This window comes from Puntigrus tetrazona, chromosome 15 (genome assembly GCF_018831695.1).
Source record: "Puntigrus tetrazona isolate hp1 chromosome 15, ASM1883169v1, whole genome shotgun sequence".
Classification (NCBI taxonomy): Eukaryota; Metazoa; Chordata; class Actinopteri; order Cypriniformes; family Cyprinidae; genus Puntigrus; species Puntigrus tetrazona.
In genome coordinates this window covers 13,536,860-13,549,814 of record NC_056713.1, presented here as the reverse complement: position 1 = coordinate 13,549,814, position 12,955 = coordinate 13,536,860, and the positions used below count along the sequence as shown (strand labels likewise).

The following is a 12,955-nucleotide window of genomic DNA, read 5'->3' as shown; positions in this document are numbered from 1 at the left end:
GTAGAGATGGAGGACAACACACTGTTCATTAACCAGACCTTAACTTCAGTCAGACTTGCCAGTAGGGTCCAAAATGAACACTTTCCCGGTGCCAACTATAATATTATATTTGGTCAAGAGTAACTGGCCAGTAGATTTACTATAAATTTACCTAGGAAACGGACGGTCAGAGACATTTCTTTGTGTTATATTACTATTATTAGTAGTAGTAGTATTTACATTTCCTTTTGATACATATTTATTTACTTTTTATTTTTTAATTGTTGTGGTGAGTACAAAACAGAATAACTGGTCAGTGCTTTAACACAATTTTAATTTGTTATTTTATTTAGTTGTTTGTTTTCACAAAAATGTGTGTAAATATTTCTGTCGTTCGTTGACAACTAGCTAAGGGGAAAAAAGTGAATATTAGAACCCTGCTCGCCAGTGAACTTGCAGTCTAACTTGTCAGTCAAAACTCATTTGGACTTGGTCATGTACATTTTGACAAGATTGATACCAACGGGAAAGTAGCTGTCAGTGTGTGGAAATCCCAGCCTTAACAATACCAACAGAATTGCAGGAAACATTACAATGTTCTTGTGCTTTTTTCCTAGTAAGTGTTTGTCTTGTATGCTGCAGAGCGCTAGACTGTGCAGTAGGCATCTGGAGGCGTGAAAATTTTAGTTATATGTGGCGTTAAGGGTAAGACATGGTGTCATACCAGGCATAAAAGTGAATTATGTTTGCTTGAGATGTCTCTGTGGAATAGAAATGATCAAAAACGGAAAGAAAAGTATTTTACTAGTAAGCCTCCTGCTGGGCCGCGTTTTGCAGGAATATTTTTTTATACTGAAACACATTAAATGCAGCCCTGCAGTGCGGGTAGAGAGATTGTAATGTTTCCTCTGTATTAAACTAAACATTGTCAGCTGATTTATGGGGAGATATGTATCTAGGGAGCATTATCATTAAAAGTCTGATGCTTCTTTGAATCTCAGCAGAAATCAAAAGAGCGTGAGATAATGGCTAACACCAGGCAGGCTGTCTAAGCACTGAACACCAGTAGATTTAGAAATAGCGTACTGATGGGAAACAATGAACTTTCTTTGTTGTGTAACTATGGAGTAATTCAAAAGATGCACGTTTTCTGTTTCTTTGTTTCTTGGTTGCATGACTTTGTCTTCTAAATATCTGTAAAACCCTTTTTTTTTTGCTATGCTTGCTGATAAATATATTTTTTTTGTTTGTTGTTTCCTGTTTAATCTATGTAGATCTCATTGTATGACATTTGCATAATCATTATGTGCAATTCATCTCTTCAGCTCTTTAAGAAGGGGCATTTATAGTGACAATGGATAAATCATTAATCCGAGTTGGTTTTTAGAATCCTACTTGACTGCATCAAGTAGTGGAGAACTATCTTCACTCCCATTGGTTATTGTTGCGTTGGTTGCATTTTACACAAAGTTAAATTCTGTGGCAAAATCTAGCTCAGTGCCAGTGAACGCTGTGACTCATGTAGTTGCAAAACTGAAAACAGTGTTTTTGAAACAAAACAGGCCGTGTTTTAAAGTGCATCTCTTGCTCATTTGTTGTAGGTGATCTACAACTCTTTTGGTGGCACATCTAAAGGGCTGCACTTCAACTACCTGATCGTTGGACTGGTTCTATTAACAAGAGGACGCGATGAAGAGAAAGCCAAATGTAGGTTTACAGAGAGGCACATTGCTGTCCACTAATATCCTACCTGTTATACTTTATATATTGATCTTGCACATTATTTTATTTTCTAAGTAATTAAATCTTTTCTTTATAAATGCTCTCTATGATGCATAACAGATTAATTAGTGCAGTAGCTTTATAGTCGGTATTTAAAGCATCACTTTAAAATGACCTTATATAGCCTTACAAATGAACGTGTTATGTTTTGCTTGTCACAAGAGGTGCTCATCTAATTCCATTTCAAACAGCAATCTAAACAAGCACACCTCAGGCTCAGCATATTCAATTATCCAAATGTTATTTAGCTTTTGTTTTGATCTGTGTTTCTTTAGTCTAAGTGGTAGCCGCATACACACTCCACTTGACAGACTATTCCCTATAGAGGTACTGTCTACTCTCATGTGTCACACTGACAGCTGTGATTGATATGAGGGTGCAAGACACATTGCCTGCTGTGTGTATTAACCAGCTCTTCCTCTGTATCCACAGACATCTTCAGCTTGTTTGCTAGTGATTCGGGGTCCTATGTGGTCCGGGAGGATGTGGAGAACATGCTGCGTTCGGTGGATGGAGAGGTCCCGCCCTCTCTTAGGAAGTGCTTCACTGAGGTCAGTGCAGGAAAACTAACCTGTGCTCTTTACCTCAGCCTTACTAGACTCCTCAGGCAAACCGTCACACAGCCACATAGTGTTTTTCTTTTTCTTTTCTTTTTTTTTTTATTTACTAACAGGAAATGAATCTGCCTTCATTCAGAAGGGTTAAATTTATATTCTTTCTATTAATTTTGCGCCATTATAAGTCGGTATAACTTTGTCAATAAATGGAAACGCCATAACTTTGTCAATAAATGGAATAATTAGCATGATATAATTTAGTTCATAAAATGATAATGAGTTTGATTAACGTTTGACGTAATGTTTATGCGGCAAAAGGGGAATGAAATGGTACTAATCGTTTGTGTCGCACCACACGGACCATTTACCCACTCGGATCAAGGTTCATACGACAGCGCAGTATGAACTTAGTAGAGCAGATGTGTTCACTCTCAGATAAATCTCACTCATGCAACCAATAAACGGCTTTGTGCTGTGAGCTTCAATGTGCAGTGCTTGAGTTCAGCGAAGAACACTAGTGACACAGATGCTTTTAAGCTTAAAGCTTGATGAAACAGTGCTGGCAAAGAAACACTGCATAGCAATGCAGTTAAAAGACTTTTCTATTTACAAATCACCATCATTTACCATGGATTTACTGCAGTAACAATAAATGCTCCATTGTATTGTGGCAGAAATGTGGGGTATTCATATAGAATGTAAGTTAATGTGTTAAAGGGATAATAGAATATAATTGCAGTATTTTTGTGATTAAGCTATAGCATTTAAAGATACGGTTCTCATGTAGAGTACTAAAATGGCCCTGCAAAAATCTGGCTTTTAACTTAAAACAAATAAAGATTTATCATGATAATTATCAATATCTACTTGTGTGAAAAGTGAAAAGTGTAGACCGAAACCAGTTTGTTATTTGCTGGCTGATAAATGGATTACATGCCTTTTTAATCCAATCTGTCAGACCTGTGACACTTTGACATTGATTGCCAAAATCTATATATACAGTACCTTTTGAACCACATGCCCTATTTCAGCTTGTGTTTAGAGAGAGAGCTTCCTCTGTGTTATAGCCCTGCTCTAATAATAAGCTTAAAAGGTTGACAGTGCAAATGTTGCAGCCAATAAGGTCACGTAATTCGTTTTGACATACTTTCCCTTCTATTTCTCGATTAGCTCTTCTTTAAGTCGCACTCTTTCCTCAGCCTTCATGCTTCTTGCTGCAGCATCACTTTCTTGATTTAAGGAAAAGCCACCCAGTGCAGCACTTTTGTTGGTTATCCCTTGGCAGCAGCTTGAATACTCTCTCTTATCTCTTTGCTCAACCCACTCACACAAATGTATCTGCATACAGCAGAATTCAGTTCGTATTAATAACGAGAGAGCTTCCCCTACACTCCACGACGGGAAGCAGCTAACATGAAGTCTAACTTCTCACTTCTGCACTCTCAAAGTTCATGGGTTCGTTAGAGAAATGTACGCTGGTGTTTATGCGCAACATTTCTGTCTGTTTCTGTCCAGGGAGAGAAGGTGAATTACGAGAAGTTTAAGAGCTGGCTTCTGCAGAATAAAGATGCTTTCACGTTCTCCCGCTGGCTGCTGTCAGGTGGCGTGTGCGTGACGTTGACCGACGACAGCGACACACCCACTTTCTATCAAACCCTGGCAGGTGTCACACACTGTAAGTGTTATTATTTTCTTTTAGTATTATCTGAATGCCCTCTCAATACTGAATACTTCTTCTCAATACGCTCTCAAAACTCTCTGTCTGTATTCTTGTTAAAATAAATGTTGAAATAAATCTCTTATAATCACAGAGGTTAGTGTGAAGCAGTTATATTGTGGAATTTTATTACACATTTAAAATAACTGTTCTGTTTTTTTGTAATCTAATTTATTCTTGTGATGGCTGAATTTTCCAAATCTGTATATTACTCAGGCTGTGTTGCAAAACATTAATATATACTAGTGCTGTCAAACAATTAATCGTTATTAATCATGCCATTATCAGATGGTGCTGTTTTAATGTCATAAATTTATTTTTATTGTTGTTAACGTATAGCAAATTTTATATTTTAAAATGTTTTTAAAATGTGCTAATATATTAAAACTTTGATGTATAAAACTATATACATCTCTATCTGCTCTCATCTGCTGACGCACAACGTGCAGCTCATTTCAAAGTCTCCACTGACAAGGATTTTCACTTTGATTTGGAAAATGCTTGTGAACCCATGAATGTTGATACACAATACGCATATTGGCACACTCATATTTATATATATATAGTAAATAAAAACTCATACAGGTATATATTAAAGAAAAGCATGTTCTGTTTATTTATGAAATATATATATATATATATATATATATATATATATATATATATATATATATATATATATATATATATATATATATATATATATAAGAATTTGAATATATATATATATATATATATATATAATATATTTGTATATAAATGTATAAACGTAAATATTTGTAAAATATATACTTTATATGTTTGTATTTATATAAACAGAATAAATATACACTGTTCGTATACATATGTAATAATTAAAAAAATGGAAGCGATTAATCGCAATTAATCATTTGACAGCACTAAAATATATATATATGTAATATATACACACGATTTGATAGTTTCAGTAGACTAATCTATTATTGTTTTTATGGTAACGACAACGTCTCTGATTAGTGGAACCAGGAAGATCTCTTCTGAATTATGGGTAGTGTGTAGTGCTTCAATTAGGCAACTGTTGAAAAACGTATGGCTTTTGGAGAATCATATACCATCAGTCTCAGAGCTCGTGATGAGTCTGTCCTGAAAGATTTGTACATTCTCATAAGAAATCAATTTCACTGTGTAAAAATGAATAATATTTTTGCTTTCGGGAACCCAACTATGACTGTCTATACTTCCTGAACTCTCTCACGATCCCATTAGTACTTTCTGAATATGCTCTCACTGCTCTCTGGACTGGCTGCTTACAGAAATATGTGTTTTAATAAGAAATGACTAATAAGGTACCAGAGACACTGCGTGTCGCTGAAGCTGACAGTAATCTGCTCTTTGACGGTCCAAGCTGTAGAGCATTTAGGCAGGTTGCAAGTCTCGTTTTGTCCACTTCCCTCTCCTCCCTGACACTTGGGAGGCATCAGCAAATCAGTCGGCCTGCCCTCCACCGGGAGAGAGGCAACTGTGTGAGATAATGGCGAGTGACAGGCAACACTTCCCACTCAGTAAACACACACACAGCAGTTGCACACACTCAGCCCTGCTGCAGCTGTCACTGCCACCCAGCTATTAAAACCTGATTGACACGGTGAAGGAAATGGCTCCGTTCACTCAGAGACCCCAAGTTCGTACAGTGACAGAATCTGAGCACCATCTCTTCTCATAGAAACAATGATTTATTCAGGGGCTGAAGATCTCTCACCCGCTTCGTCACTCAGTGCTTTTGCTGTCATGAAATCGTAATGTGGGAAGCCTGTAATGTTTTCGGAGTGTGCTGCATGGCTCAATTGACCCACATTCACAAGTGATGCTATGATAGCTATATTTCATTTTAAATTGGTAAAAATCTAGCAATCTATTGTCTAATTGGTGAAATCTAGATTTAGTTTTTTTTCTAATACTTAGAACTATAATACAATATTTTGTATTCTCTAAAAAAATACTAATATGTGTTTATATTTTATTTATTTTGTATTTTTTGTATACTACAAATTTTACTCTCACTGTGTTTGTGGTTAATAGAAAATACCCTGCAGTTGTACTAAACTTAAGTATGCTAAATTGAAACAACTAATTTTGTGCTTAATTCATTTTAATTGTGTGGAAGTAGTGCTGAAGTAAACTAAATGCCAAATTGGAACTATTTCAAGTATGCTTCAGGTACACTTTAAATATTGCTTTCAAAGACTATAATATTATACAGAGATCATACAGTCCTTATTAACAGAGATATTAAAACGCATATTAGGCATAAGTGTGCATTGTGCAATAAAGAAATACTATACTTACTATTAAATAAATGTATTATGGCATAGTGGGTTTTTTTTGTATTTTATAAAGGGTTTTAGTGAGTTTTTAGGTTTATTTAAATTAATTGTAATTGTCTAGCTGGCTTTCTATCTGGCTATCTGTTGTTCTGATTAACATTCTATTTGTACTTTCATTTTGTAGACATTTTTTAAGACTCTACCTAAATATTATTTTTGCATTAAATTGATCAAGGAGGTAGCTTAGTTTTACTGTGCAAAAATCTGGATAAACATGTTAGATTGTGCATTGAAAATGTTTTGGATATTTTAACTGGGAATGAGAAAAATGTATTTGATCATACGTTAGAATTGATAATGCTGTGCAGGTAGGAGCTCAGTAAGCTTTAAAACACAACCATTAATATAGGGCAGGAGCAAACCAATATCGACAAGCCTGTTCTATTAGTGATTTAAAGCAGTTGCCTATAGGTTGCTTCAAACCGCATACACAGCAGTTGTTTGCCTTTGTCATTAATCAATTGACTGTATACATTCATTATTGGAAGGTCAATTTATGCGCTTTTCAGTGTATTAGTAAGACCATGATCAATTCTGTCTATAGCATATTTCTCCATTACAGAATGAATGCATAAGGCCGGGCTTTATTCTTTTTCTGTGTCACCGAGACAAGACGCGTTTATCCTCAAACACAAGAAAGAAAGTGGGAAAAAACACAAAAGCAAGTGAATTATGCAAATGGCTCAATGAAATTAGAATTAGAAGTTTGCTTTGTCAATCAAGGACAGCTTTGGCTCTCCATCTCTAGCCAATCAGAGAAGCTACCTGGGCAACCCACGGTAATCTGCGGCCCGCTCCAGATTATCCTCTTAGCTCAGTGAGAGGGCTGTGTGTGTGCTGTTGGTGTGAAGTAGTCATGATCTGTGTGATCTGTGTGAGCGCGTGTGGGTTTATGCGTTCGTGCGCCTTCCAGAATATGCCTCACATCAGGCCAAGTGCGAACAGGCAAGAGGCCTATCAGAAAGAAGAAAGTGAAGGCTGGGCGACAGTAATCTGTGACAAAGAAAGGGAGTTGGATTGCATACGAAAATGGAGAGTAACTGTATTTTGCCAACGTAACGTTTGCTATGGTACATGCAATATCTGGCATCCAGAGCCGTGACATGTGCTGTGGAATATGGTATGGTTCTTCTGCTGCAACTCTGATAGAGTCGCTCCTTTAGGTGAGTAATAGCATTTGGAGGATTGTCGTTGACGTATAATATGTTTATGTAGCTGTACGGTAGTTATATATAAATATAATAGTGTTCATGGTTTTATGTTTGGGTTTTTTAATGGTTTTGAAATAAGTCTTTTGCTCTCACCTATGCTGCATTTATTTGGTCAAAAATACAGTACAACGTTAATATTGTAAAATATTATAAAAATGTAAAATATATATTTAACTATGAATAAAAATAAACACAGTACACACATGTGACCCTGGACCACAAAACCAGTTAAAAGTGTACATTTTTCAAAATTGAGATTTATACATCATCTGAAAGCTCAATAAATTAACTTTCTGTTTGATGTATGGTTTGTTAGGATAGGACAGTATTTGGCCGTTATACATCTAAAAAAAAATCTGGAATCCGAGAGTGCAAAACACTAAGAAAATTGCCTTTTAAAGTAGTCCAAATGAAGTTTTAAGTAATGCATAATACTAATAAAAATATTACTGGCTTCAAACATAGGCACACACGTATTTTTAATTTAGGCACGGCTTATTGACAAATAATTTTAAAAGTATACATATTTTGTATAGTATTTTAATCTGTGGACATAACTATATAAGGGCTCTATCATTGCCCTTTTTTCCTTTCAGTGTGGAGTGAAATGTCATATTCCCACTGCCATTTAAATGACACTTTTCAACTATTTGGTGTTGAAGTGGCATCAAAGACTGAATCTGTTCCCAAAGAGATGGCTACTGTTTGTTATATTAAATACAAAAGTGTACCTTTGTTTCAGTTTAGACCTATAATTTCTTCTCTGTCATGAGCTCTATGTGTTCTATTCCTTCTTAGAGGAGAGCAAGAAAAGTAATGGAAACATAGCGTAAGTAATGGCTGGAATGGGTTTTGACAGCTTAAGAGACCCGACAGTGTCACGCTAGCCAGAAAAACAATGCCTGTCCTCCTGCCATAATGCATTGCACGACCAGAGGAGATCACAGGCTATGGCTACCTTGAAATTAACTGCACACGGTGCCTCATATTAAGATGTACCTCAAAGCTCAGTGCTGTAAACATTCAGGTTAACCGATAGCTCTTCGCTTATCCATGAGCTACATTACAAGTATTATATATTAGCATTCACTGTCCAGTGCACATCAGCGAATAACACTCAGGCAGTTATTCAGTTCCCAACAGCTATTCTAAACTAATTATTGTTCTTAGTAATAATAATAATAATGTTGCTCTGAATAATGATAATTCTTCGTCACTGCATTAATTACGTGGTGCATTATAATGACTCTTCATTCTAAAGGGACATTTGTTGTTAAATATTGTTTGGCTGTATGCTGAATGAATCTCACATGGGAAGTTTGTATTCGGGCTAGAGTTTCTTTTAAAACCACTTGTGAAATGACACTGAATCATTGATCGGGATTTGTAGTGAGTGGGTTTGTACCCCTGTAGACCCCCTGTGTTTCTGCTTTTTCAGTCTTCAGCCCTTAGACAGTAAACCTGCTCTCCCAGAGCACTATGGGAAATAATGACTATTGACCCAAACCAATCATACTCCCAATTGTGCATCAAACCACAGAGGTTTAACTCTGCTGCTGGAGTCTTGAGATAACGAGGGGGTTTCAGGGCAATCCAGAGGCTGTTCATTAAGATGCCTTTTATTCCTGTCCTGTGAAACCCCTAGGACATTCTCTCTCTCTCTCCCTTTTTTTGTATGGATCGGTTTGCTTATTTATTTATTTATTTATGGAGTGCATTCTCTGAGATGTATTGTGTTTTGAATAATAGGCAGGGGAGGAGGCTAAAATGAACGTCGGGCTAAACAAAAGATCAGATTTGTATCCCTGTGTTTTGACACTTGCCTTATGTGTGTGTCGGTCAGCGTGGGAGGGGCAGGACCAATCCTATTAGCCTAAGCTAGAGATTATGGACAAGCAAGAAGAGTTGACCTAGGTCCTCTTAACCCCAACAAACTAAAAGGACTATATATGGCATTTATGGAGGGAGTAACTTGAGTCATGCTTTCACCTAGTTGCTGTTATGTAATAATTCATCAGAAATGTTAATCATCTAATAAAAGCCTGAGTCGCTCACCACAGCCCACTTACAGTCTGCTACTGGTTTATAATTTATCAGGAAAATGATTGATGTATCTATTTTAAGAATATTTTCTCCAAACTATGAACATTCATTCATTTAGAAACTCTGTAAGTAGCGAAAAATAACAGTTCTTGCCGTATAACAAACTCAAAAAAGGACAAACTAGGGCCATAAAACTGGTGTCTATATGACATATGTGATGATATATTATAGGTATTGGAAACCATATTGTTATATCCATGCGTGAGGACATTGTCAGTGTTATTGCAGAATTTATCTTGTATATATTTTGAAATAGCTTTAATTAGTTTTAGTTATGTGCTTTTGTCTTTCTTTTTTTTGTTTTAATCTTTTTAAACTTTTTATTTAGCTTTATTTTTATATTTAGCAATAATGAATGCTGAAGCTTCAGCTTATTTTATTTCAGTTAGTTGCCCAAAATCAGCAATATTCGACTTTTGTAAGAAAAAAAAAATAATAATCATACAATATTCATACAAATAGTTGCTTTTGAAACTCTCTGTTTAATGACATTATTACACACACACACACACACACACACACACATATATATATATATATATATATATATATATATATATATATATATATATATATATATATATATATATATATATATAGTACTGATATTCAATTACACAAGGATAGTACACTCCACTGATGCTTGACACTCCACACTAAAAGAAATTATTTCACAGAAAATCTGATTTTTGTGTGTGTGCGTGCGTGGGTTTCCTTTCTTGCAGTAGAAGAATCAGACATTATCGACTTGGAAAAACGCTACTGGCTGCTGAAAGCCCAGTCAAGGACAGGTCGCTTTGATTTGGAAACCTTTGTCCCTCTGGTCTCTCCCCCTATTCACGCATCACTTAGTGAAGGTAAGACATAAACATTTTTAAAGATTCTCCCCAAAAACTCACGCATACGTCCACCTGCGCCTCACATGCTTTAAAATCATTTGCGGTACCCAGGAAAGTCACGCTTCAGCTTATTTTGGTAGTAGTGGTAGCTTTGCTTTTGAAATGTATTGGATCATTTGAGATAAAAGATCTCCAAAGAATCCAATTACTCTTGCCGGCTAATCGGAACACTGACATTTTCTTCCATTTTCCAGGCTTGTTTCATGCCTTTGATGAGAATCGGGACAATCATATTGACTTTAAGGAGATATCTTGCGGGCTCTCAGCGTGCTGTCGGGGCCCTGTAGCGGAGAGGCAAAAGTGTAAGCATTTTATTTTCTATTATCCTCTCTTGGTTCATCTCATTCCATAGCAGATGCATGATTTTTTGTTTCAAAAAGTTTAGAATAAAATCTTTTGGCTTGTTGAGGCTTATTTCATGCCTAGTACATTATCTATTCCAAATAAACACAGTTAAGTAATGTTCCATAATTTAATTAAATATATATATATATATATATGTCAAAGCTTTCCATCTTATTTTCTTCCTTGTCTATTGCAGTTTGTTTTAAAGTGTTCGATGTAGATCGGGATGGATTTCTGTCCAGGGATGAGATCCATGAGATGGTGGTGGCGCTGCTGGAGGTGTGGAAAGATAACCGTACAGACACCCTCCCTGTAAGTGCAGAGCAGCCTTTTTACATCCACAGAAACTGCAATAATAACATGGTACAGTTGAACTAATCTGGCTAACCTTTTGTTACTCAACAAATAACTTCCATAGTATTAATATTCCCTAATATTGTTTATGTGTACATGCTCATGTTTGGTGATTAATGCAAATGAGACGCAGTCATGTTGTTGCATGTATGTGGCATAACATATTAAAATGAAATTCATTATTGATTTGTGCACCCTGAGCTGTCAATGTTTTACATGTAATGGGGTTGCTTCATGTCAGTTATAGATTTCTTGATGATCTTTAATGTTTTATGCTGCTGTGTGTTTCAGGAGTTTGATTCCAGTGTGTCAGACATTGTGGAAGACATATTGAAAATGCACGATACAACAAAAGTAATTATTCTTTCATTTTCATATTGCATACCATGATGTAAAAATGCACTAGTTAATACCAATGTAGATAAAATTTCACATTTCAAAACCACAGCAAAAATTGATAAAACACCTTCTTTTAATTAAAATATTTTTTATAGAAATATGGTGTACAATATAATGTGTACATTTATTTATTTAATATAGTGCTGTCAAATGATTAATCGTGATTTGAATCGATTCCAAGATAAGATTTTGTTTGCATAAAGTGTGTGTAGTGTGTTTTAACTTTTATTTATATATAAATAAATGCACATACAGCAAGTATTTTAAAAATGTTTACTTGTATTTGTGTATATTTATACTCCTATATTATATAGAATATATTTAAAATTTAAACATAACTTATTTTTCTTAAATATATGTATGTGTATATATTTATATAAAAATAATAAAGTTTAAATAAAGTTTAGATGCAATATTTTTAAAGGATATCATTATGAGCATATGTCATTTGGGGCCTAACATTTATGTTGTGTTTTATTCACAGCAAGGGCACTTAACCCTGGAGGACTATCAGATATGGAGCGTAAAAAGTGCCCTCGCCAATGAGTTCCTCAACTTGCTGTTTCAGGTATGATCCTGTCGTTTTCAGTATTTTTGTAGACAGTATCAAAAAATAAGGGTATAAATGCTTCTATAATCTGTAAACACTAGTAAATCCAATAAAGTATATACGTCGTTGTCTTGGGTCTGGCCTGAAATTGCTTGTTAATCTGTTCGTCATCAGGTGTGTCATATCGTCCTGGGCCTGCGTCCTGCTACCCCTGAAGAAGAAGGCCAGATCATTAGGTGAGAGTAGGACACAGCCTTACTCAGCCTATCACTGTCCGTAACTTTTTTCCATAGCGTCCCTACAGAGCACTTTCTCAATGTTTTAAAACAAGCCTTATGAGGGCCGTATTGTATTTCACTTTCCCATAAGCCTCATGATTAGGCTTTGTCTGTATATAAGCATCCATCATACCTCCTCTGCCTCTGGCAGTGCTTTAGACCAGACAGAGATCGAGAACACAATTTCATTTTCAAATTAGATTTTCCAGCGGGACTGACGACGGTGCTCAAAAAGATACTATAAATACTGTATCACATGCCTGTGTCTGTTGTATTGCTTTAGCTATATTGCACATTTAGCATTGATGTGCTGTGATGGAAGGAGTGTTTTGTTGGGATATTTTGATGCATGTGTATAAATATGATGGTTGTTTTACTGACCGACTGACTGAATGTTATCTACACTGACTTTATGTGA

At 35.6% G+C, this 12,955-nt stretch overlaps 1 protein-coding gene across 4 annotated transcripts in view; it reads left to right on the top strand.

The window, feature by feature from the left end:
• usp32 (ubiquitin specific peptidase 32) overlaps positions 1-12,955 on the top strand; it is a 39,219-nt gene that overhangs the window by 11,097 nt on the left and 15,167 nt on the right. For all 4 annotated transcript variants that reach the window (XM_043259113.1, XM_043259114.1, XM_043259115.1 and 1 more), the window contains exons 3-11: positions 1,581-1,686; positions 2,194-2,312; positions 3,834-3,993; positions 10,438-10,569; positions 10,806-10,913; positions 11,153-11,268; positions 11,602-11,664; positions 12,194-12,277; positions 12,434-12,495. In XM_043259113.1, the coding sequence (XP_043115048.1) occupies positions 1,581-1,686; positions 2,194-2,312; positions 3,834-3,993; positions 10,438-10,569; positions 10,806-10,913; positions 11,153-11,268; positions 11,602-11,664; positions 12,194-12,277; positions 12,434-12,495 (950 nt within the window). The remainder of the gene's footprint in view (positions 1-1,580; positions 1,687-2,193; positions 2,313-3,833; positions 3,994-10,437; positions 10,570-10,805; positions 10,914-11,152; positions 11,269-11,601; positions 11,665-12,193; positions 12,278-12,433; positions 12,496-12,955) is intronic.